Source organism: Ruditapes philippinarum, unplaced genomic scaffold, assembly GCF_026571515.1.
Source record: "Ruditapes philippinarum isolate M1 unplaced genomic scaffold, ASM2657151v2 ctg3940_1_1_1_1, whole genome shotgun sequence".
NCBI lineage: Eukaryota > Metazoa > Mollusca > Bivalvia > Venerida > Veneridae > Ruditapes > Ruditapes philippinarum.
The window spans coordinates 80310-107946 of NW_026865429.1; the positions used below are offsets into that span (position 1 = coordinate 80310).

At 32.0% G+C, this 27637-nt stretch overlaps 2 protein-coding genes across 2 annotated transcripts in view; both read left to right on the plus strand.

Moving 5' to 3' along the window:
• Window positions 1-832: 832 nt before the first annotated feature.
• On the plus strand, window positions 833-2888 carry LOC132728965 (uncharacterized). The gene is made up of 2 exons (XM_060714692.1): window positions 833-2196; window positions 2598-2888. Exons 1-2 carry the CDS (start codon window positions 2182-2184, stop codon window positions 2886-2888), a joined length of 306 nt encoding a protein of 101 aa, XP_060570675.1. The 5' UTR covers window positions 833-2181.
• Window positions 2889-3199: 311 nt separating this feature from the next.
• Window positions 3200-27637, plus strand: part of LOC132728976 (microcephalin-like) — a 34740-nt gene continuing 10302 nt past the window's right edge. The window contains exons 1-7 of the mRNA XM_060714706.1: window positions 3200-3353; window positions 3908-4326; window positions 16149-16242; window positions 17526-17730; window positions 18666-18759; window positions 19057-19230; window positions 25019-25118. Of these exons, the coding sequence (XP_060570689.1) occupies window positions 3200-3353; window positions 3908-4326; window positions 16149-16242; window positions 17526-17730; window positions 18666-18759; window positions 19057-19230; window positions 25019-25118 (1240 nt within the window). The remainder of the gene's footprint in view (window positions 3354-3907; window positions 4327-16148; window positions 16243-17525; window positions 17731-18665; window positions 18760-19056; window positions 19231-25018; window positions 25119-27637) is intronic.

The window sequence follows — 27637 nt, forward strand, 5'->3', positions numbered from 1 at the left end:
TGACAAAGAAATGTGAACCATTTCTCTTTAGATGTTCATCTGCATGAACACCATCATACAAATGTTTATATGATACGCCCTCTTGAGTCAGTTGCAAATATCAGATGATTCATCTGTGAAAAGAACAAAACAGAAAAAGTTTTTCACTGTTTCATGTGAAAAAAAACTACATAGTTTAAATATATTAAAATGTATTTATATGACAATATTTAAAGAAAATTTGACAAACTATTAACCAATTCCAAGAACTGTGATCAATAAATGTTAAAAGTATTGATTACAAATGTGAATAATTGATGATAAAATTTAGCTTAATAATCATAAAAGAAATATGCAATATGAATTAATAACATGAATGTTTGAATTACATATATATACACGTGATTAAGTAATAAAAGCATGCTAGTAAGAAAAAAATACATTGATAATATTCAAAATGAGCAACATATGGGTAGGACTTTAAATTCTTTTTATTAGTGTCTAAATAAATAGTTGATATACAGTTTTGTAGCTATTCATGGTGTTAAATTCTAAATTTAGACAGATTCTTTTAATCAGTGGTGAAATGTCATGATGACATTTAATGTCATGGAATATTTTGAAAAGAAACATAGAAATAATAAACATGTCATCAATTAAAAAATCATTATGACAAAAAATGTTGAGAGAAAGGTGTAGACGAAATGATGAAAATATGTTTAATGTAGATTTAGAAAAATACATGAATACTAGTAATTGAATGTATTGGTGAAAGTACATATACAATTGTAAGTTTATTTCATGTGATATTTATATTTGTGAAAGTGTATCAGTTAGTGGTTGACATACCACCCACCAAAAAATCTTCTGTTATTAGTCCCTTTTAAATTATCTAGTTTTGTCCATAGATGTGTAAGAAACAGTTGTTTAATTGAAAAATAATTGAATGTGATGAAATGTGTTGTTGGAGATATAATGGAAAGTATATTTTCTCTGATATTTATATTTGTGAAAGTGTATCAGTTAGTGGTTGACATTGTTGTTCAGACAATAATTATGGTCATTGTAATTATCATTCTGCATATGTAAATGCTCAGATTGATTTGGAGAGAGTAAATATATCTGTGTAAAAGCCTGTTAATCATTATTTACTTCTGTACAATAATTGTTTTCTTGGTATATTTCATTTGAATGTTTAACTTTTTTTGTTTGAAGTTCTTGGAATTGATTTCCTACAATATTGTTGTCCAGCCAATAATTATGCTTGTTGAAAATAGACATAGTTATTTACCAGTATGCTTGCTGAATGTAGACAATTATTAAGTGTGAAAATAATGCATAAGATCTGGTAGAGTCTATATAATTTTTATGATTTTTTTTTCTTCAGAAAAATCAATTGAAATCAAGTGAAAATATGCTTGGAATTTCACTTAAACATATTTAGAACTGGTATAGTTGTATACAGTATAGTCCAGTAGGACTAGCTCAAGTTATTGCATAAACTTGCATAAGTAACTTAATTAAAAATGTTAAAATATATTTAAATGTACAAAAAGAAACATGTAAAATTTGTGGTAGTCCAAATATGCAAAAGTAAATATAATTCTAGGACTTTAAATAGGAAAATGTAATTATGCCAAAATAGTACCGTTCAGCCTGTTGAGACGACAGCGATAAAAAAGCAGACGACTGGGCCGTTTAATGATAAAAAATCAGTGTAGTTTACACGCTTTTCGGAATGAAAATCAAAAAGCGCCCGCTATTCATAACATTTAAACCAGTCTAAATATTCAGCCATTGAGGCGCTTGTAAAGCGTTTTACAAGAGGCGCTTGTCAAGCGTTGTACAACATAGATTTCAAAATGGCGGCGCCCGCTAACTAAGGATTTTTTCGCAGCTCATTAGGTTTGGGATATATATTTTTTTGAATTTTTCATTAACTTTTAATTTGATTTCTTTTGAATTGATACGCGTCATACATGTTATCTAAGAGCGCTACAGCCCTCGCGGGGCCTTCGGCCCCGCTCGGACTTTCCGCGTATTATCAATATCCTCAGATATTCAGTTCTCGATATAATGGAATTCCCGATAGAGTAAATAATCGCGTGTTTTTTTCACGAGTTTGACGTCATTTGACAAGGAAACCTCCAAGTCAACACTGTGTATTCAGCTGCTTCAATAAAAACTGTTTTCACGGTAAAAATGTTCAGGATAAAGGTAAACTTACTCTTTTATTTACAAATCATCAATTTTATACAGTTTTCACTAATGCTTTTTTTCTGTTTTATACAATCCTCCATTTTAATTTATCTGCAAGCCTCTGACAGCAGCCGATGGATGACGCAAGCAAATCAACATTAGTTCTAAAATAGACCAAGTGATACGTCACTAGCACCTGTCAAAAAAATAAAATACGGAAGCAAATCAGGGCCATAGATCTTATTAATTGCAATAGTTAAATACAGACTGGACATAATCTGTATTGAATCTAAGTTGATGTTAAGACCATCTAATAAAGGAAATGAACACATTTTGTTATTTATTCATGTTTAATATATGTGGTATTCAAAATAAGCCAAAATATGCATTAAAAGATTGTTTATTCTGGTTCATTTCAGCTTACTCAACCTGCAGATAGGTCAAGACTACGGCTATGGTCACCAACTGCTATGACATCAGCTTATAAAATGGTGAAAGATGAAGGAATTCCAGTATATAGAGCTGCAAAGCTAAATGGAGTTCCTCTTACTACTTTGAGAGACCGGGTTGATAATAGAATATCAATTGATTGTGTCAAATCAGGACCCTGCCCTGTGCTTTCTTTAGATGAAGAAGCTAAATTGTGTGAACACTTAAAAGATCTTGCTTCTGTTGGATATGGTTACACGAGGGCTGAAGTATCAATTTAGCCTCTGATTATGCTGTTTCTTTAGGCAAGAGGAAAGATGATCAGCCATTCACACTTAATTGGTTTTATAACTTCATAAAAAGGTGGCCAGAACTTAATGTTGTCCGTCCTTCAAGTCTGTCTGAACAACGTGCTAAATGTGCCAGTGAAGAATCTGTCACTAAATACTTTAATGAACTTGAAAGAATTTTACGAAAATATGATTTATTTGACAAACCGCACCTTATCTATAACATTGATGAAAAGGGAATAAATACTGAATATAAACCCCCTAGTGTTGTAAGTGGAAAAGATTGTAAGGCACAAGTTATCATGTCTGAGCGTGGTAAAACTGTCACTATAATAGGGGCTGGTAATGCAGCTGGAATGCAAATCCCTCCATATTTTGTTTTCCCTGGTGTCCGAATGTTAGATGGTCTCTTGGAAGGAAAAAGTCCTGGTGCTGATGGTATCATGACACCAAGTGGTTGGTCAAATAGTGTTGTTTTTAAAGATTATTGCAAAATCATTTTATGAAGTTTTGCCAGGGAAGATCAGATGACACAATTCTTATACTGTATGATGGTCATCGTAGTCACATATCAGTAGATCTTGTTGAATGGGCTAAACAGCAAAATATTGTTCTGTTTGTCTTGCCACCACACACCTCTCATATCCTCCAGCCTATGGACATTGGATGTTTTGGTCCCCTGCAACTGAAATATGCTCAAGAATGTTCTAAATTTGCTAGAACACATCACAGAGTTGTCACTCGTTATGATGTCTGCTCACTTGCTTGCAAGGCGTACTCATTTGCTCTAAGTCCTTTAAATTTACAAGCTTCTTTCAATAAGGCAGGCATTTATCCATTCAAGAACTCGTCCTCTATGGTTGAACTTTTAAAAAGTAAAAATCAAACCATCTGAACTTTACATAGTTGATGATGAAGTGACAGCATCAGGAGATCACAAAAAATCTGAAACAGCAGAAAATAACTTTTTTGATAAGAAAGGTGGTGATGTACATATAAAAATCATGAAGAAAAACGTAAAAGCATTAATAGTATTGTTGGTGGAAAAGCATTGGAAGGTGAAACTGTAGAAAAAATGAAAAAATACATTGATGAAAGTAACAGTAAAATTAGTTCAAATGATCCTAAAAAGAAAAAAACTAAAACTCCTAAGAACAAAAAGAATTCAGCCACCAGCTTCAATCTTCAAATAAATGATAAACAAAAGCCAGGTCCATCCAAACAAAACATTGAACTTTCTGAAAAATCAGACCTCTCTGATAGTGAAAATGAATCAGAAATACCTGATGAAGATAAGTGTTGCCAATGTCATCAATATTATGTAGACAAGCATTCCCATGGTGCAATAGAATTCACCCACTGGGCACAGTGTGATAATGCTACTTGTTCCCATTGGGTTCACCTTAAATACTGCTCTCCAGTCCGTGTTGTGAGAAAGAATACAGTGTTCTACTGCAACTGTTGTTTATAGCATGTCAACACTGGGCCACCATACTTAATACAGCCTCGTTTTGAGATTTATCTCGAGTTATCGAGAATTCAAGACGCCATTTTGGAAATCCTTTTTTTGACCGTTGTTATATTTTTTGAAAATATTTTTTATTCGTTATTTCATTGATTGTTAACAATTAAAAAACTTAAAGAGAATATATTTATGGATTCAATGATGTATTTAGAATAAAGGTGAGTTTTTTTTCCATTTCTTGTTTTTGCATTTTATTGTTACATTATCGAGAACCGAATATTTCAGGATACGAGTATCAACTAATAAAGGGGTTGTAATAGAATGCGAAATGGATTCCATTTCGCGACATAAACTTATCCCATACGAAATGGACATTTGTTTTACAATTTATGGTTTGAACATGAAAAGTAATATTATTTTTATTAACTTATATTATTCTTTTTTTATTTTGAAATTGAAAACTTGTGTTACGGTGTTACCGTAATAATAAATTTCAAGTACATGTACCTGCTTTTTATATAAAAAAGTTAATTTACCACGTATTTCGTCAAGTTAATTTTTTTAATTGTATCTTTAAAAAATTAAATAGATATTTGTATTAAACAAGTTTTTTTTTTTCAAAATAAACTTTAAAATTCCAAAATTCGATAATAAAAAGAAAAGCTATATATATATATATATGGTATTTTGTAAAGTAGGTATCCGTTGAGAACGGGCATTTATGCTTAGCGCCAGTAAAATATCGATCGCTGTACTTTTATCGGGTGCATGACAAGATATTTAAGCATTTATAAAGTGTTAAATGGGAGTGTCCATTCCTTGTAATTTAAATCCGTGGCTTTACAAATTATGGTATAACTGACATGTAATAAATATTATCATTTCTATTTAGTGACATTTAATCTGGGACTTCAAAAACATTTTTTTTTGTCCCAGGTTAAACATATGATATAAACAGAATCTTTCTATTTGTATAAAACAACAAACTGAACTATTATGTGGTATTATTATACGGTATGCCTAAAATACGAAAGTGAGATTTTTGACGAAAGTGAGCGAAAGTGAGCGAAAGTGACTTTTAAAATTTGAATTGTACCGTTTTAATAGAATATTACAGTAAAATTGCTGTTTGTAGACGTATATTATTAGCAACTTATTATATTTCTTTTCATAAATAATCACTATGATGATTTAATCGCCAGGGCAAAATCAATGTTACAAGTATTGTTCAGAGCAATAATTAACATACAAAAAACAACAATGACTGTATATTTGGTTAAGTGCAAACACGTGTTGTAATAACGTTTTCGCACCCACTTTAATTGACAGTAATCACGCGTTAATCCAACGTGTATGATGTTGCTACCGACAGAAGATAATTTCCTCGCACCTGTACTTATTAGCGACACAATTATTACAAGTCCCATTGTTTAATGGAGATAAGAGAAAACTTCAAAGTCAGTGTACAGTATATTAATATTAAACATTAAAAATCCATCTTTCTCTCTACATTCTCTGTCTTTTTGACTATTCGCATCATCGTGAAAAAAAATCCTCTTTTGATAAAATTGTTAAATTGTTACCATTAAAATAATTATAAACTTGAACAAAAATCAAAATTATTCGAATTTGAAAAAAAAGGGCCATGAAAGAGTTCCTCCACGTGGTGTGGCCTGGATGCAGATGGTATATTGAAAATTAATACCAAACCATCTGTAACTGAACGCTCTTGTAACTTAATTTCAACACAACATATATTATTTTAATAATGTTTTTTAAGTTTCATTTTTAATAAAATATTATTCATTTTTTTATAATATACGTTTACATAATTATATAAAATTTAATTAAAACCCTATATATTTAATAACTTTATAAAGTCACTTTTGGTTCCTCTCGCTCACTTTCGTCCGAACAAGGGGCCGGTCTAAAACGCAGACGCTTATGCAGACAATATAGAATATATAGTAAAACGCAGACAATATAGAATATATAGTAAAACGCAGACAATATAGAATATATAGTAAAACGCAGACAATATAGATATAGAGTGTTTTCACAAAACGCAGACGATATAGAAATAGAAGGTGTGAATTAGACTCTTAACAGCTTGTCACCACTTTTTTTTCAGATTAACTTTATAAAATAAGAGATTTATAAGAATTATTATTTGATACAAAAATAACATTTTAATTAGAGATTAGAAATGTTTTTATTTAAATGTTTTATTAGTATCATAATAATCAACAATAAATATATAAATAGTGATATAAGAAAGGGTTTTTTTTATTCTATGTTAGATTTTAATTAAATTAATTTGAAATAAAATATTTAATACTAACTTTGCATAATTTGTAACATAAAAGAAATGTGGACAAGAAAGTAATATATTAATGGCTAATACTTTTTGGCTGTCTCCTACTACACTGTACTATATATCTATAGTGTCTGCATTTTACTATATATCTATATTGTCTGCGATTTACTATATGTTTCTGCAGTTATCAAAAGTTGTACTATACTGGTTTGGGAGATAAACTCGGCTGAAAATCAGTGTTTTGGGGGCATATTTCATTTATTTGTTTACCTATTCTGATGAATCTTGCACCATAATAAACTTCAGGTCTTCGATTTTCCAGTATCACCATAAAAGTTATATTTAGAAACATAACGGGTAGTTTTGAGAGGCCCTGGAAGAGGTACATAAAAAGGATATTTTTAACGCGCGCGAGTAGATAATTCCGGCTCTTTGTTTTTCTTCTTAAATGAGTAAGTTAAAACGTAAAATAACATTTTTAGACATTTTATTATTTCTTTGCTGTTCATTTATGTCAAATAAAAAATATTTGTTACCAAAATTGTTGAGCATTACATTAGTATAAATTAATCAATATCTATGATAACACGATATTTATATGCAACGTACTATGTAACATATAAATCATTTTTACGTAAAAACACATGCATTATCATTTATTAACGTATAACGAAATATGTAGTTAATTCAAATTTATATTTGCTTAGCTTAACAGAGTGCAGAAGAAATTAATTTAGTGGTATTCAACCTACACAATAACATATAAAAGGAACATCAGTCTTTCAATCCATTCCACTGTGTAATCAGCCTTTTTTCTGAGTTAGCAAGAAAAAAGTGAGTCTGAATTTCATTTACAAAATGTATGCGTAAACGTCGTCTGCTTTACCGGTAGTCGGTCAATATATAAAAGTACCCCTGTGCAGGCCTCAAAATGAGCATCTGCTGCACATGCGCACAAGAATGGGATTCCCATACTTTTTATAGGCATGTTTTGTAAACAAACAGGTAAAAGTCTGTGTAATTTTTTAAATATCTTACCAAACTTGACAAAATTCCCAGATATTGTCGAACTCCAGCGATAGTATGAGATGGTGAGCTTGATTAGATTAAAAATTTCGATAACTCGATTTAATTACAAAAAGCCGAGTTTATCAACCAGCCGAAGTTATCTCCCCAACCAGTATATCTATAGTGTCTGCATTTTACAAAATGAATTTAATCTTAAACAAATATGTTCTCTATTATATCTATAGTGTCTGCATTTAACTATACAGTGATTTTTCCCCCTGTATTTTACAGCCGAATAAAGGCTGTTTCCCCCAGATCAAAATAGGTATATTTTCCCCTAAAAAAGCTAATATTTTCCCCTGTAATACCCTGTGCACTTCTTCACCAGAACCATTACTTAACAGCATCTGACTTATTATGTCAGCTAGAAGACAGAAAGCTGTCCCTTTAGCCTCTGTTATGTACAATGGCAATGCATGTTAAATTGAATTGAAATTAATTTTTTTATAAAATGTGTGGGTAAATTCCATTCTCAGTTGCTGGATTTTGATTTTCCCCTTTTCTGATTTATCGCGCTATATTTTCCCCTTCAGAAAGTCACAGGTTGTTTTGAAAATTGGAAAAAAAATCACTGCTATATGTTTCATATTGTCTGCATTTACTATATATCTATATTGTCTGCGTTTTACTATATGCTACATATTGTCTGCATTTATCAAAAGTTGTACTATATATCTATAGTGTCTGCATTTTACTATATATCTATATTGTCTGCGTTTTACTATATGTTTCATATTGTCTGCATTTACTATATGTTTCATGTTGTCTGCATTTACTATATATCTATATTGTCTGCGTTTTACTATATGTTTCATATTGTCAGCATTTATCAAAAGTTGTACTATATATCTATAGTGTCTGCATTTTACAAAATGAATTTAATCTTAAACAAATATGTTCTCTATTATATCTATAGTGTCTGCATTTTACTATATGTTTCATATTGTCTGCATTTACTATATATCTATATTGTCTGCGTTTTACTATATGCTACATATTGTCTGCATTTATCAAAAGTTGTACTATATATCTATAGTGTCTGCATTTTTCTATATATCTATATTGTCTGCATTTTACTATATGATTCATATTGTCTGCATTTATCAAAAGTTGTACTATATATCTATAGTGTCTGCATTTTACAAAATGAATTAAATCTTAAACAAATATGTTCTCTATTATATCTATAGTGTCTGCATTTTACTATATGTTTCATGTTGTCTGCATTTACTATATATCTATATTGTCTGCGTTTTACTATATGTTTCATATTGTCTGCATTTACTATATATCTATATTGTCTGCGTTTTACTATATGCTACATATTGTCTGAATTTACCAAAAGTTTTACTATATATCTATAGTGTCTGCATTTTACTATATATCTATATTGTCTGCGTTTTACTATAAATTGTTTCATATTGTCTGCATTTATCAAAAGTTGTACTATATATCTATAGTGTCTGCATTTTACAAAAGGAATTAAATCTTAAACAAATATGTTCTCTATTATATCTATAGTGTCTGCATTTTACTATATATTTCATGTTGTCTGCATTTACTATATATCTATATTGTCTGCGTTTTACTATATGCTACATATTGTCTGCATTTATCAAAAGTTTTACTATATATCTATAGTGTCTGCATTTTACTATATATCTATATTGTCTGCGTTTTAACTATAAATTGTTTCATATTGTCTGCATTTATCAAAAGTTGTACTATATATCTATAGTGTCTGCATTTTACAAAATGAATTAAATCTTAAACAAATATGTTCTCTATTATATCTATAGTGTCTGCATTTTACTATATGTTTCATGTTGTCTGCATTTACTATATATCTATATTGTCTGCGTTTTACTATATGTTTCATATTGTCTGCATTTATCAAAAGTTGTACTATATATCTATAGTGTCTGCATTTTTCAATATATCCATATTGAATGCGTTTTACTATATGTTTCATATTGTCTGCATTTATCAAAAGTTGTACTATATATCTATAGTGTCTGCATTTTACAAAATGAATTAAATCTTAAACAAATATGTTCTCTATTATATCTATAGTGTCTGCATTTTACTATATGTTTCATGTTGTCTGCATTTACTATATATCTATATTGTCTGCGTTTTACTATATGTTTCATATTGTCTGCATTTATCAAAAGTTGTACTATATATCTATAGTGTCTGCATTTTTCTATATATCTATATTGTCTGCGTTTTACTATATGTTTCATATTGTCTGCATTTATCAAAAGTTGTACTATATATCTATAGTGTCTGCATTTTTCTATATATCTATATTGTCTGCGTTTTACTATATGCTACATATTGTCTGCATTTATCAAAAGTTTTACTATATATCTATAGTGTCTGCATTTCACTATATATCTATATTGTCTGCGTTTTACTATAAATTGTTTCATGTTGTCTGCATTTACTATATATCTATATTGTCTGCGTTTTACTATATGTTTCATATTGTCTGCATTTATCAAAAGTTGTACTATATATCTATAGTGTCTGCATTTTTCTATATATCTATCTTGTCTGCGTTTTACTATATGTTTCATATTGTCTGCATTTATCAAAAGTTGTGCTATATATCTATAGTGTCTGCATTTTTCTATATATCTATATTGTCTGCGTTTTGCTATATGTTTCATATTGTCTGCAGGGGCCTTGACTTCAAAAAGCTTGTTCACCCAATAACTTAAGATTCCTTTGACCTACAGTCGTCATATTTGGCATGAAGGTTAGTCATGATTAGTAGATGACCCCTATTGATTTTGAGGTCACAAGGTCAAAGGTCAAGGTCACAGGGGCCTTGACTTCAAAAAGCTTGTCCGCCCAACAACTTAAGATTCCTTTGACCTACAGTCGTCATATTTGGCATGGAGGTTAGTCATGATTAGTAGATGACCCCTATTGATTTTGAGGTCACCAGGTCAAAGGTCAAGGTCACAGGGGCCTTGACTTCAGAAAGCTTGTCCGCCCAATAACTTAAGATTCCTTTGACCCATAGTCTTCATATTTGGCATGGAGGTTAGTCATGATTTGTAGATGACCCCTATTAATTTTGAGGTCATCAGGTCAAAGGTCAAGGTCACAGGGGCCTTGACTTCAAAAAGCTTGTCCGCCATATAACTTAAGATTCCTTTGACCCATAGTCTTCATATTTGGCATTGAGGTTAGTCATGATTACTAGATGACCCCTATTGATTTTGAGGTCACCAGGTCAAAGGTCACAGGGGCCTTGACTTCAAAAAGCTTGTCCGCCAAATAACTTAAGATTCCTTTGACCCACAGTCTTCATATTTGGCATGGAGGTTAGTCATGATTAGTAGATGACCCCTATTGAATTTGAGATCACCAGGTCAAAGGTCAAGGTCACAGGGGCCTTGACTTCAAAAAGCTTGTCCGCCCTATAACTCAAAAAGTTTAAATTGATTAGTATGAAAAACATTTTTATTAGCCAATAATTGTTTCATTGAATGTATAAGTTGATAATTCTAATTGAAAAAATACTATCCATTGTTACAATTTCTATTGATGAAAAAGTGATAATTTAATCAAACCAAGATCACTGCACTACTTAATTGATTGTTATTAATGCTTTAACAAAGCAATTTTAATGTGATTAGAAAATGCTAATTGAATGTGCTTTTCTGCTGAAATATTTTCTACTTATTTATACATTAAGCTCTCATACCCACTTTATAAACCGAAAATTCCTCCGAGAGGGATTTTGTCCTAGGTAGCAATTTTATGAAGGGGATTTTGTCCACTTCAAAATTTCACACATGAAGGGGATTATGTCCACCCATGGAGGGGATTATGTCCAGATATGCAAAAATACATGAAGGGGATTTTGTCCGAAGGGGATTATGTCCGTACACCATCTATAGTGTCTGCATTTTACAAAATGAATTTAATCTTAAACAAATATGTTCTCTATTATATCTATATTTTCATATGCTACTGTAAATTAGGATATATAGTACTTAAAGTGGTTGGAAGTTTTCAATAATCATACTTTTTTAACATAATTGTATCAAATTATGTGTTTCTCTGCAGAAACAAAGAGACACACACATTTAAATTAAGTGGCAATATACTAATACACAGGATGTGGTCACACTTTCCTTATCAACAGGGGACAAACTGTGGGGGTAACTCTAATCCCTTTGGCTATAGGCAATTAATTATGCACATGTGAAGTCACTGAAGTGACACTAATCTAATCAATTTCAAACAATCATCAACAACTTTATGCAATCATGAAGCATGACATAATTAGGCCATGTCTGCAAAATTCATTTCACTATATATCTATATTGTCTGCGTTTCTTTGCAATTACTATATACTATATATCGTCTGCATTTTACTACATGTTCTGCACTGTTAATTAAAGAAATATAACGCAGACAATATAGATATATAGTGAAATGAATTTTGCAGACATGTATTTCTTTTATTAACAGTATAGAACATATAGTAAAATGCAGACGATATAGAGTATATAGTACTTGCAAAGAAACGCAGACAATATAGATATAGAGGATATTGAATGAGTGTATGTTCAATACTGAATTTATTGCACGAGTTGAATAAAATTATATTATGCGAGCCTCTGGCGAGCATATTATTTTATTCAACGAGTGCTATAAATTCAGTAATGAACTTACACGAATTTAATATTCTATTTATCACATACCCAAAATTAAGACCGTTTAAAGTGAAAAAAGAGTCATTTTTCATTGACGCACCATTTAGCGCGTCTTTACACATAATGTTTGTATAACGCTAATGACGTTACGTCAAAATATATGCACGGCCGTGCAATACCATATTTACGGAGTCGCAAAATCGGCACGGGTGTGTGATAAACATATATAGTGATATAATATGATAAACAATTGTTTTTTTTAATTACATTTATATTTATATTTTTACATCACATTGTTTTTTTGTGTAATAATTATAAATGCTTTATAACATTGTTTTTTCTTTAACTATTTGGTGATTACTTTGTAGATGGACTAAGTATAAAAATCAAATAAAATATTAAAACTACAAATCTAAACAGCTTTGAAGGGTGTAATTTACCCCTTCTTTTTCTATATTGTCTGCGTTTTGTGAATACACTCTATATCTATATTGTCTGCGTTTTACTATATATCCTATATTGTCTGCATAAGCGTCTGCGTTTTAGCATGTGCCATGTTCTAGCCGTATGTGAGTCACGTACAACTAACAAGGACACACTGTATTGGCTAGTCGTACGGCATTTTCAAAATTGTATGGAAGTCGAAAATGCATATGTTATTTTATGACATTAAGGCCTAAAAAAAAATTGTTTTGTTCGGGTCACCCGACCCTACCTAATAATATACGCCGACCCTACCGTTTTTTTCGTGTCTAAAAAAAAAAAATCGATGAAAATATCGTATTATTGAGGTATGGTACAGGTTTTATTGCCCTTCTTAATTACAAAATGGCGGATCACATCGTCAATATTTGTAAAACGGTGTGTGATCTTCACCAAACGGCAGAAGATTGTTACACCTAAAATGTCTTTTGAAAACATAGAAGGGATGTATTTGTGCCACCCGGGAGGGATGTCAGAAATTTCCATATCTACATCGACGTCCCGGTCCTTGAAATTCTTGAATAAAAAAAAAAAAAAAAATCCAACCTACCCTACCTATTCCCTGAGAACATGTTACCTGAACAAAACAATTTTTTTTTAGGTCTAAGCGAGGATCTTAACCACGAAACATCAATTGTCTTAGTATGTTTTTTTGTTTCATTAAGTTTAGTTTTCGACACCTTTAAAATGAAACAAAAAAAACCCAAAAATAATTGTTGTTGGGCTCTGATAATTGCGTCAATTACCGATGGTATAGAAGTTTGTCCATCATTAAGAAAAGTTTGCACGTGTCGTGAAACCCATTCTAAAATTCTTTTGTCAGTCCCGGAGTAAGCTTTAATTAAGGCTAATTAATTGATTGTGCTTTTATGTTCGATATTTATCTACTGTACTACGAGGGATGATCAAAAATAAACCGGACTGTGACTGGCAATTGAAGAATTTTCATCCTATCACTTATTGTTATATATCAAACTTAATCGGAAAACAATACCTGTAAACTGATACTTTATTTAATCAGATAACGCAAATAGCTTGTCCGTAACAGCGAATTCAAACACCATGGTAACGCACACCCGGCGCAGTGCGTAAATTCGCCTTGACATGAGGCGCTTTATGCTGCGTGTATTTTACAATATGGCACATTTAGATTTCAAAATACGCCAAAACGTCATGTACCATATCTTTGATGTTGTCAGTAAAAGTGACTTCATTTAAACCATATTTATATTAACAATCACAATTCAAACGTCACATGTTAATTAAATACTCGCGTTAAAACTATGTCGTCGGAATGTCTTGAAAATCGATCAATAGGAAAAAATTGTCAAATGTAAGACGAGAAACTGTTTAAAACGTAGAAAAAGATTATGGCTATCAAGGGAAAAGTTCCAGAAAGCCACAGCATATTTTTTGATTAGCTTAAAAGATTAAGAAAGGATAATAGAGAAATAGAAACAAGTAAGAGAGAGACAGAAAAAATACATTTTCAAGGACGTTGGTGACGTCAGTCGCCAAGACGTTGAAAAATGACAGTCGATTGACTGCGGACAATGTCAACGATGTTCGACAGTAACTACGGGACGGTGCAGTCAACTCTGAGGATCTTAAAATGATAATAGTTAATGCATTAATTACATGTATTGTATTCTTGGTTTACAATTGTATCAATTATTTTCTTATTTTACGCAGTAGTCTTATGGAGAAATTGTGTCAACAATTTAACAGCCACTGTTCAAATTGGCTATGCGTTTTATTTATTTTAAAATAATGACAATTTTGATCATAGTTGTATTATTCTGTTATTTTTTCGTATGTATGATACATTATCATTCAGCAACATTATTTTACATTATTTGTAATACATAATATAGTTAATTGCATGTGCGATTTTTTCAACAATCAAGTTACAGAAGGAAATAACGGAAGTTTGCGTCATTACAGGAGCTCTTTATCACCATTCATTCTATTACAATACAATATGATACCCACTTGTACAGAAATATATATAGGCAGGGGATCCGCCGCATCAATAACATGACTGTACCACATATTGGCCTACTCCGTGAATGAGTAAAAATCTGCTCCGTTAAGGACAATACGCTTGTGACGTCGTTAACGTCAATTTTAAAGTTATACCGTGCGCCGCATTGCTTTACATGTGCATGCCAATAACAGCATAACTTTTTTCTTTGTTAATATTTCTTGTTGGTATTTTTTGTATCATTTAGGGGATAGATTCCGATTTATTTTCCGTGTATTGTTATGTAAATTCATTTAACAGGTTAAGAATCATTTACAAAGTCCGGTTAATTTTTGATCATCCCTCGTATATTTGAAAATTATACATTCACCTTTTTTTTTTCAATGTTCTTTTTATTTATTCCATTCCGATCGTTATTTATTCGATCCATGTGCTTAATTAACAAAAATTCATCTTTCATACAAATAAAACAACAAATCATAATCATGAGGTACAAAATACACATGTTCGACTTCACATTATTTTGAAAAGTGCCGTACGGCTAGACAATACAGTGAGTCCTGGCTAGTCGTACGTGACTCCCGTACAGCTAGAACCTTTGGCTAGCCGTAAGGGCCCGTACGGCTAGCCACTTCCTAAATTTGGCAGTACTTTAATTATTAAATTATCAATAAAATCTATGATTAATATATATATATAGATTTATGATATGGTATGATATAGAAATATGATTTTTTTCTTTCTCAAAACAGCTTACATGAAGTTGAACATGATAAGTACATGTGCTTGGATAGACAAATATACATTTTATTTGGAATGAGCTCCACAGCAAAAGTGTCTGTCACTATGTTATGTTGAGTTTCCCCATATTTTCGCTCTTTCAATATAACTCCTCCAAAATTCCAGATATCAAATTTAACTCATTGACAAAAAAATCAGTGAGTAAATACACATTGCCCTGAAAAATCATCTGGAGCCTGAACACTGGCTGTTTCAAACTTAATGACAATAACTGAAACAATTCAACCAATACCTGAGCGCACAACAAGACTGAACCAGGGGGAAGAATATTCTTTCAAGATCTAAAAAGTTTCCCATAATTCACAAGGAGTCACAAGGAGTAATTTTTGTTTAGATGAATACTAGTGTTTAAATGTTTAAAACATAAATTAATTATCTCTCTATGCTATTAAAGTATTTAAAATAACTTGATAATGTATAAATAAAAGATTTGTCTGATTTTTTTTTTTGATAGATGGAAGGGTCAGAATCAGATATATTGAATGAAAATGTGGACTCTGATGGGGATCTACGTGATACACAAATTGTTGAAGATAGAGTATTAAAAGGTAAGTACAGGGTCTATATTAATATCAATCTGCAACTTGAGCAAAAAATGTAAAGAAACATTGATGCCAGCAGTTATATGGTTGTGATATTTAGATTCTAACTGTGTGAAGTGCATCAAAATTGGAGAAAAATAAGAAAGAACTCTGAAGAATTTTAAATGCCTGATTAATAACATACATGTGATATCACAGCAGGATAAAAGAAATCCTGACATTTTTACCCCTATCCTTATACCTGATATCACAGAGTAAATTCTCAACAGTGGTGAAAGTAATGAAATATTACTGTTCTGTATTGACTTGAAGTGATTTTAATGGCTTACCGCTATAGATATGTTTTTTTTTTGGCAATATAATATTGTTAATTAAGTCATGAATAAGATAAAAAAAACACTTGTCATTTTCAATGTTATGTTGGTTCTTTATACCAAATATGTTGAAAATTAAGTTGATAGATATACACTTTTTTTCTAGCTGAAAATCAAGTTTTGGCCCATTTCAGTTATTACATGTATGTACATGTAATTACTAAGCACATTAAATAATTAGGAGTATATTGGGCTATACTGAATTATTTTATGAACTTGGCAATGATATTATGATATTGCAATGCCGTGTTTTTGATGTAGGTTTTCATTCTTTAACTGACAAAAACATTTTGTGTATTGAACAAGATTCCAATAGTCAAAAAAAAAGCTATGCTCACATTTTAGGCCTTATAATCTTAAATTCTTTTTGCATACCGGGTAATTTGCCTCTTATTATGTTTGAAATATTTCAATATTTTTGAATAGAATCTAGGATCATAATTTTCAAACAATTAAAAAAAAAATGCCATTTATAATTTTATATTCTAGCACAACCCACATTTTTCCCTATTGAATATAGAAGGACCAAAAAAGTCTGTTATTATGCAATAAAATCACTGTTGACATTCAATATTTAGACAATTGTGCTGTAACCATTAGATATGTGATGTAACCACTAAAAATGCGACACGCTAAAAATAAGTACGGTAACAAATCAGGCGCAGAATCAAAATAATATATTCAAATCGGTGATTTTATTGTTTGATAAATTCACTGTTTGTCGTTTGGATTTGCATCATTATATCACTCAGGCTACGCCCTCGTGATATAATTCCTCGCATCCAAACTCCAAACAGTGATGTTATTGATCAATAAAATCACCGTTTGGGATATATTATTTCTTTAGTGAAGGAGTCTGTATATGGAACATACAGGAATTGTTTGGAACTAATAATTGTCTTTATTTAAATTCAGATGTGGTGGCTTATGTGGAAGTGATGTCAAAGAATGACAACTGTAGTGGAGCAGTGATGAAAGTCTTACAACAACTTGGTGCAACTGTGACGAAAAAATTCACCTCAGACGTAACACATGTAGTGTTCAAAGAAGGAAGTAACAGAACTAGAACAAAAGCACAGAAGAAAGGCATACATCTTGTGTCTGTGCTTTGGGTTGAAAAGTAAGTTCAACCTGATCAAATGTAAGGTCCTAGGTTGACCTGCAGGAGTAGTGGTGGGGGCATGAAGTAAATATATTTACTAGAAATTTTAATTAATGTTCAAAGAATAAGGAAACTGGTCCTGGTGCATATTAACATAATCATACATTTGTTATTTTAAAGCTTGAGCATTTATTTTTGAAAATTTTTTCATTTTTTTAATTGAGAATTATTTGGGGTTAGGATTTAATGCTCCCACCTATTGAAGTTGGGATGAATATAGATTTGTAGTTTGTGTCACGTTTTACTCCAAAAGTAAAACTTGTTGAGCCATAAAACTTTCTAAAAATTGTTGTCAGCATGTTAACTTGTGAACCTGTTTTTTCTTCTCCTAAATCTATTGGAGATCAGCAGAGATATGCATCCTGATATAACAAAGTAAAGCGCTTTCAGACTTGTGTGTCACTCTTAAAGTATAATTGTCACTCGTTAAACTGTAAAACTTTCTAAGAATAGTTATAAGCATTTGAACTAAAGCACCTGAGTATTTTGACACAAATTTATTTGAAATCGGCAGAGTTATTCCAGCTGATTAAGCGATAAATAACATTTGTCAATGTGTCCTGTGTAACTTAAAAGATATAATGCTAGAGTAGTAGTTATGTTAGTGCCATGGAACTTTCTAAGAATATTTGTCATCATGTGAATTTGCCCCCCTTGGTAATTTGATGCAGTTTCATTGGCGATTAGGGAGGTTATGGCACCTGTTTTAGTATATTGTTGTATTTATTCAGCCAAACATTCTGGTAATGAATATCACACCAATGGAACCTTTTTTATCACAGCTATTCAAAGAATAGGGAGAGCTATTATAGTATACTCACCTAGGTGTCGACATCAAACTGGTCAAAGATATTATGTACCCTGGCAGCTATAAACATGTTTCTTTTTTGCAGTTGTAAAATAAACCAGGAGCATGTTTCAGAGAGGATGTTTCCAGCAATTGTACCAAATCTTAAAGGAAAACCACTCCTGATGACAAAACTTAGGGTATGTTTATTTTTTTTTAACTAAAACTGATATGAATTTTGTTAAGAACTTAGGCTTTACTTGTTTAGGATACATATTTAACTGTGGTATTCATAACAATTCTAGTAGCTGAACAAATATTAATAATTATCAATTTGCCTTTAGAATTTAGAACTTTAAATTTTGGTTTTGTAAAGTAAAGATTGTACAACACTGAACATTATTAAATTTGGTTTATCATAGGATATCTGTTAGAAATGGTTTAGATTTGATAGGTGATAATATTTTAAGATAGCTTTTGGAAAATTTTACTTTCAGAAAGCAAAGTCTATGCAGCCTCGTGATTTTGAGGAGGAGTTAGCTAGAAGTGGGGAAAGAATGCGGAGGAAAAAGAAAAAACTTGATGCCATAAATAGACTTGTAACAACAACAACACCTTTGAGTTCACCTGGAGGATTAATACTTGTACAAGATACACAACCTAGGTCACCAGTATGTATAAACAAAAATTTGTCACTTAAAAAAAGTTGAAAGCTCATCTTAGTTTATATAATAACTTTTCTTTAAATAAATGGTAACTGTTTTTAGCTTGACTATACAAAGTATATGGAAAGCTGTCCAACTCACTCTGGCATCCCCATTTAGATAAGTGGTTTAAGTATTTGTGTAGTAAAGTCTTTTTTTATGTATCTACCTTACTTCGTAAGGGATTTACTTCAAACTTCAAATATATGTTCCTTGTCATCACCCACATCTTATGTGAAAAGGTAACTGTTGCAACAATATTTCCAGAATTATGTCTCCATTAGAATTTCCTAAAAGGCACTCCACTGCGGTCAAAAAGCCAGAAAAAAAGTTTAATTTCTTACAAAGATTAGCTGGGGCACTTAAAACAGAAAGATATGCAAAAGATCATTTAAAAATAGAAATTGAAAATCATGTCCGGAGCATATCTCCTACATGTATGGAGGGATTTTAATGAAACTTCATAGAAATATTCACCACTATGAGGAGCAGTGTCGCGCACATGAACCAGGTCTCTAGGTGAAAGGTCAAGGTCACACTTAGAGCTCATTGAAAAATGCTTGTCCGGAGCAAAACTTCCACATGTATAGAGGGATTTCAATATTACTTGGCACAAATGTTCACCATTGTGAGGCGGAGTGTTGCACGCAAGATTCAGGTCCTTGCGGCCAAGGTCAAGGTCACACATAGAGGTCAAAGTTCAGATAAAAATATGAAGATGTGTATATGGACCATTTAGTCATCATTTATTGAGGGATTGTAACACAAATGGTCATTATCAAGACTATGGCTGTGATACATATAATTTAGGTCAATATATACACGGTCAAGGTCACTAAAGATGATGAAATATCCAGATTTTGTCCGGAGCATATCTCCTACACGCATGGAGGGATTTTAATGAAATTTCATAGAAATGTTCACCATTATAAGAAGCCATGTCACGCACATGAACTAGGTCTCTAGGTCAAAGGTCAAGGTCACACTTAGAGCTCATTGAAAAACGCTTGTCGGGAGCAAAACTTCCACATGCATAGAGGGATTTCAATATAACTTGGCACAAATGTTCACCATTGTGAGGCGGAGTGTCGCGCACAAAATTCAGGTCCCTGCAGCCAAGGTCAAGGTCACACATAGAGGTCAAAGTTTAGATAAAAATATGAATATGTGTATAGGGACGATTTAATCATCATTTATTGAGGGATTGTAACACAAATGGTCATTATCAAGACTACGGCTGTGACACATGTACTTTAGGTCAATATATGCAAGGTCAAGGTCACTAAAGATGGTGAAATATCCAGATTTTGTCTGGAGCATATCTCCTACATGTATGGAAGAATTTTTATAATACTTTATGGAAATGTTCACCACCATGATATGTATTGCTCCATGCATGATCCAGGTCAAAGGTCAAGGTCACACTTAGAGCTTATTGAAAAACGCATCCGGAGCAAAACTTCTACATTCATAGGGGGATTTCAATATAACTTAGCACAAATGTTCACCATTGTGAGGCTGAGTGTCGCACGCAAAATTCAGATCCCTGCGACCAAAGTCAAGGTTACACATAGAGGTCAAAGTTCAGAAAAAAATTTGAAGATGTGTATAGGGACCATTTAGTCATCATTTATTGATGGATTGTAGCACAAATCTGAAATGGTAACTATCATGACTACAGGTGTGACACATTTAATTTAGGTTAATATTTGCAAGGTCACTGGAGATGATTAAATATCCAGATGTTGTCCGGAGCATATTTTCTACATGCATGGAGGAATTTTAATGTTACTTTATAGAATTGTTCACCACCATGAGACGTAGTGCCCTGCACATGAACCAAGTCTCTAGGTCATAGGTGAAGGTCACAGTTAGAGCTCATAGAAAAACGCTTGTCTGGAGCAAAACTTCTACATGCATAGAGGTATTTCAATATAATTTGGCACAAATGTTCATCATTGTGAGGCTGAGTGCCGTGCATAAAATTCAGGTCCCTGCGACCAAGGTCAATGTCACACATCCTGTGCATATCTTCCCTACTGATTTGTTTTAAGGTTCATTTAACAACACAGTGCCAAGAATAAAAACTTGCTTGCTAGATAACACTTATCCATAATGTCCCCATCTCCATCTAAAGCTTTCGTAAACGGGCGTATTTTGTGACTATGGCACCCTTGTTTGAAAATTGTCAACTACATGTATTTGAATATGGGTATTGCTATCCTTATAATCCAAACATCAAACAGTTTTATGTGCAGCTTATTTCACAACATTATTATCATATTTTTAAAACCACTGAAAATATTTGCTGTTCAACTTGACACACTTATTTTACATCCTAATAAAAGCTCACAATCCAATGCTCATAATAGCATAGATTTTGAGAGTAATATGTCTGTTTGTAAAATAAGAAAATTCCTGATTTTGCATGCAACTACCAGTCTTCAATAATATTGAAAATGTTTGCTTGAAACTTGAAAAGATGTCTTAGACAAATGATATTTAGTCACTTTCCAAGGCCAATAACTTTAAGATTGATTTTTACTGAATTGTGGCCCTTTGTGAACTAAGATCAAAGATTTATTAATATTGTAAGTTCCAAAAAGCATTATTTGTAAAGATATTGCCGAATTCACATTTCATGTAAATAAAGGGAGGTAATTAGAAATTTATTTTCAATAAAGTCTAAGCAAAATTTTTCGATAAGAAATGAATTTACATATTTTAATGATTAGTTATAATGTGATAAACATTTGCAATACATATTTAACATATTCTTGGATGTTTGGAAATTGTTTTAGAAGAATAATAACATACATCACGCCCGTTTAACTCACAACAAGTGAAAAATGTCCATCGGTTAAAATGTTGTGAGCAACTTCCGTTCCTCGTTGTGAGCACCCATCTTTGACGTGTGACACGATAAACAAGGTGACTTTTTCATATTTTTGAAGACTACAGACATTTATGTAAAAATATCGGAACGCAGTTAGCTAGCTATCTGTTTTCCGAGTATGCACGTGTAAAGATATTGTCTGTTGGTGGACAATTTGATGGAAATACCGTGCGACGCAGTCACTCGGGGTAGCTGGAAAACTGGAGACAACTTCTCTTTGGACCTAATTTAACATTGAAAACGTCGATTCTGGTGACGTTTTGTGCATTCTTACTTAAAACAGATGCCCACAAGTCATCAGCGTAAATTATTATCTGAAAGTCTTCGTAGAAACGAAGATATACTCTATTTTGCTTTAATCCTCGTTGTGAGCACCATAACCTCGTTGTGAGCAAGACAAGCGCAGTGCTTGTCTGGTTTTAATATGTAATTCAAATGGCAAGAATACAATTTTCAATCTACCAAAAGCAATCAAAACGTTTTTGTACAAAAGTTTTTCTTTGCAATAGTTCTTCTTTTTCTTTTTAAAAGTTTTTTTGAAAATTATTCTTCATATTCACAAGTCATCAGATTAACAGAAGAACTAATCAGTGTAGGTAAATCAGGTATTTTATTTCGTATACTCTAGTTTGGCTCGAGTGAACATTACGTGAGTTTATGAATATGTCAACAATTTCACAGTCTGTGTGATACACACATACATGTGTTTATCCTGAGCTGAAGACTGACCAAGTTATGTAAAACAAGAACTATCACGGTAAGTTGACAATGCCCCTGAAGTGGTGCTTTGTCCTTTGATTTATGGACCAGATAGATTATTTGTTTTTGGACAATTAGATCTTTAATGTGAAGGTAATTCAATGTCAAGGTGAAATACATATAGGTCAGTTGGAAGGTCTTGTCCAAAGGGGCATTGTGTCCAAATATGAATTAAATCAACTTACTTATAAAGAAGTGATGACCAATCTTAAAGTTTTTGGATGTTCTAGAAGGTCATTCACGGTACAAGATAAAAAAAATACAGATCTGTTTGAAGATCTTGCCTAAAGGGGTGTTGTTTCAAAATATGAGTAGAATCCGTTTACTAATAAGAAAGTTTTGACTAATTTTTAAGTATTTGGAAAATTTGACCTTCAAGGTGAAGGTCATTCAGTGGTCAAGTTCAAATAAAATAGGATAGTTGAAAGGCCTTGTCCAAAGATGCGTTGTGCCTAAACATTATGCCAGGACATTATGGCCAATCTTAAATGTTTTTGGACAATTTGAAGGTAAAGGCCATTCGGGGGTCAAGGTAAAAAAAACAGGTCCGTAGGAAGGTGCTAAGGCATGTTGTGTTCAAATATGAATCAAATCCGTTTTCTAATAAGGAAGTTAAGGCCAATGTAAAAGTTTTCGGACGGATTGACGGACGTACCCACTTTTGATATTTATGAGGCAAATCAGCTCATAAACACCACCTGGACCAACGTCCATTAGCAAAATTAGCTCAAAAAATAGCTCTTAATTTGAATTTTATGAGTTTTTGTTCTTTATTTAACTACGGAATGAAGCTCATAAATATCATATATTTGCTCGGACTGACAGACGAACAGTTCAAAACAAATATGCCTTCCTTTGGGGTATACACAACGTCAAGGGCAAAGAAATGCTGCTGTGCAAAAACGTTTTAATTGCTGTGGTATATTGAAAATAATATTTTCACCATCTGAATAACATATTAAAACCATACACGCACTGCGCTTGTCTTGCTCACAACGAGGTTATGGTGCTCACAACGAGGATTAAAGCAAAAAGGGTATATCTTGGTTTCTATGAAGACTTTCAGATAATAATTTACGCTGATGACTTGTGGGCATCTGTTTTAGGTTAAAATGCACAAAACGTCACCAGAATCGACGTTTTCAATGTTAAATAAGTTCCAAATGAAGTTGTCTCCAGTTTTCCAGCTACCCCTAGTGACTGCGTCGCACGGTATTTCCATCAAATTGTCCACCAACAGACAATATCTTTACATGTGCATACTCGGAAAACACATCGCTAGCTAACTGCATTCCGATATTTTTACATAAATGTCTGCAATTTTCAAAAATTATGAAAAAGTCACATTGTTTATCGTGTCACACGTCAAAGATGGGTGCTCACAACGAGGAACGGAAGTTGCTCACAACATTTTTACCGATGGACATTTTTCACTCGTTGTGAGTTAAACGTGCGTGATACATATATAAAATTTCACTAAGTGTTGTTACATCCTTAATTACAACATACAGGATCTTTAACTTACACATGAATCTTTTACAAAAACAAAATAAAATATTTTTTAACAAAACATTATGCTGCTGTTAAAGAAAATATACAAGCATTATGAAGCATATTTCTTTCATACAGATATTTTCGAATTTTTTACAATGATAATAATTTTGTAACCTACAAGCAGAAGATATACAGCTCTATACACTTTAATAAGGTATAAAGAATTTAAACTTGTCAAAAGTCATAAATGTAGTGTAAATTTATTAAAATACTCAACTGTCTTATTGAATGCTTGTGACGCTAATAACTTACTTGTATAACTTATATATCACCTGGCCATATATGACTATACATGCAAGCAGAAATATGTATATTTTTGTATATAGATTATACCCAGGAAAGGTCAGGGTATCAAAAATATGAAAATAAATAGTTTTTGTTTATTTATGGCAAAATCAAATACTAGACTGACATCACAGATGATGACGATTTTGAAAAATGTTTTCACACATCCGGCATTAATATAGGCAGTTTGTTGCTTTAGTGTTACATTTTTGTCTGGTATTGAAGTAATTTTATATCAGTATTTTCTTGTTGTTATTTTAGCAGGACGAGGGTTTTGTGTTTACTCCAGTACGTCTGACCATACCAGATACCCCACCTAGTATGAGGGAGAGAATGAGGAAAATAAAACTGGCAAAAGAAGGTTTGAAAATAATACTGATTTGATTGAACTAGAAATAATCTATTAGTTTTTTGTATTGTATGTGAGACGCAATCTGCCATAATGTTAATGATGTTTTTAGCTCGACTTTTCTATGAAAAGGGGAGCTATCCTACTCGCCCCGGCGTCGGCGTCGGCGTCACACCTTGGTTAAGTTTTTCGTACCACCCCACTTTATTTCAGAAGTATTACAAGTATGGCTTTGAAACTTACCATACTTGTTCACCATCATAACCTCCATCTACAGACAAGAGTACATAACTCTGTCAAGGTTTTTGACAGAATTATGGCCCTTTTTTGACTTAGAAAGTGTATTGAGCTTGGTTAAGTTTTTTTGTACCACCTCACTTTATTTCAAAACCATTGGAGGTATTGCTTTGAAACTGACCATACTTGTTTACCATCACGACCTTCATCAACAGACAAGAGGACATAACTCTGTCAAGGTTTTTGACAGAATTATGCCCCTTTTTGACTTAGAAAATACATTGAATATGGGTAAAATCCACTTATTGCCTTAACCCTTTGAGATATTGCTTTGAAACTTTTAATGCTATTTCACATCATTACCCCCATCTGTACGCAAGAGAAGGTAACTCTGTCAAGGATTTGTTTTAAAAATTAAGGCCTTTTATCGACTTAGAATCTTGGTTAAGTTTTTAGTACCAGTCCACTTTTTGACTGAACTGTTTGAGATATTAATTTGAAAGTTGGCATACTTGTTTACAATCATGATTCCCAAACATGTCCAGGAGAAGGTAATTCTGTCAAAGATTTTATTTGAATTATGGCCCTTAACTGTCAATGTTTGTATTATAGGCAAGCACTAAAAAACTTAAAAAATCTAAAAAAATTCATTCCTATCCACTGAACCTGCAGTGTTCAAGGGTATCACACAATTCAGTAAAATAATTCTTCACTTAATATCTTAATGCTCATGGCCATTGTTCACTTTAAAAATACAGAGATTCTTGTATTGCCTTTTACTGCAAAAACTTTTTTTATTGGCAAGCAATAAAAAAGTCGAGCGCGCTGTCTTACGGACAGCTCTTGTTTGGTTATATTTTAACTTATCTCTTTTATTTTTTCTGCATTACTTCAATATGGTTGAAAGTAATATAAATGTCTTATCTCTGAACTGTAGAGGCCTGAATGGGTCTAAAAAAAGATCATCCGTTTTTCATTTTTTAAAACAAAAACAGTGTAACATTTATTGTCTTCAAGACACACATTTTACGTTAGATATGTACAAAAAGATATACTGTGAATGGAATAATGAGTGTATTTTAAGCCCTGGAACATGTAACTCCAGAGGGGTAGCGATTCTTTTTAATAATAACATTGACTACAAAATCCATAACAAATTTATTGACCCAATTGGAAATTTTATAGTATTAGACTTAACCATTGAAGGGCAGAAGATTACTCTAGTAAATTTATATGGCCCAAATACTGATAAACCCGAAATTTTTTTAATGAAATATTCAGTTTAATTGACAGGATAGAGAATGATTCATATATATTATGTGGTGATTACAATTTAGTTTTAGACCCATTAAAAGACTACTTTAACTATAAAAATATTAATAACAGTAAAGCTGAGATAACGGTTTTGATTAATATTGGTCAAAGAGATATGGTTGACCCGTTTAGAGAGTTTTAATCCAACTTTAAGACGATATACATGGCGTAAACGCACGCCTCTTCAGCAAGCAAGACTAGATTTCTTCTTAATAACTTCAACTTTGTTCCACTTTGTAGAAAATGTTTCCATAACTACAAGCTACCAATCAGACCATTCCATTGTAATATTAAACTTAAAGTTAGACGACTTTAAACATGGCAAAGGCTTGTGGAAACACAACAATTCATTATTAAAGGACATTAACTATTTTAAATACTATAAACGAAAAAATTGACGAAATAAAAATACAATATGCATTACCAGTTTATAATTTTAACAACATTACTGAAATTCCAGATAATGAAATTCAATTTACAATAAATGATCAATTGTTTTTAGAAAAAACTCTTTTAATGGAACTGCGAGGGAAATCTATATCATATAGTAGTTATGTAAAGAAGAAAACTAATTTTAAACAAAGAAAATATCATGAAAGAAATAAATGATTTAGAAGCCGATTTAACTGAAGATAAAATGACGCACCTTCGGGACCTTCAAACAGAGCTTCATAACTTAAATGATTCGCAATTACATGGCTATCTTATTCGTTCTAGAGTTAAGTGGATTCTTGAAGGTGAAAAACCTTCACAGTACTTTTGCAGCTTAGAGAAAAAAAATTACACTTCTAAAACTATTTATAAAATTCAAAAGGATGACGGAACAATTGTTAAAGAACAAACAGCAATTCTCGAAGAATTAGAAAAATATTATCAAAACCTATTTATGGCAAAAATACACAATGAAAATGACGATTCCTTTGAAAATTTTATTTCAAACATAGAAGCACCTGTTTTAAGTCCAACAGAGTCAAATGCTT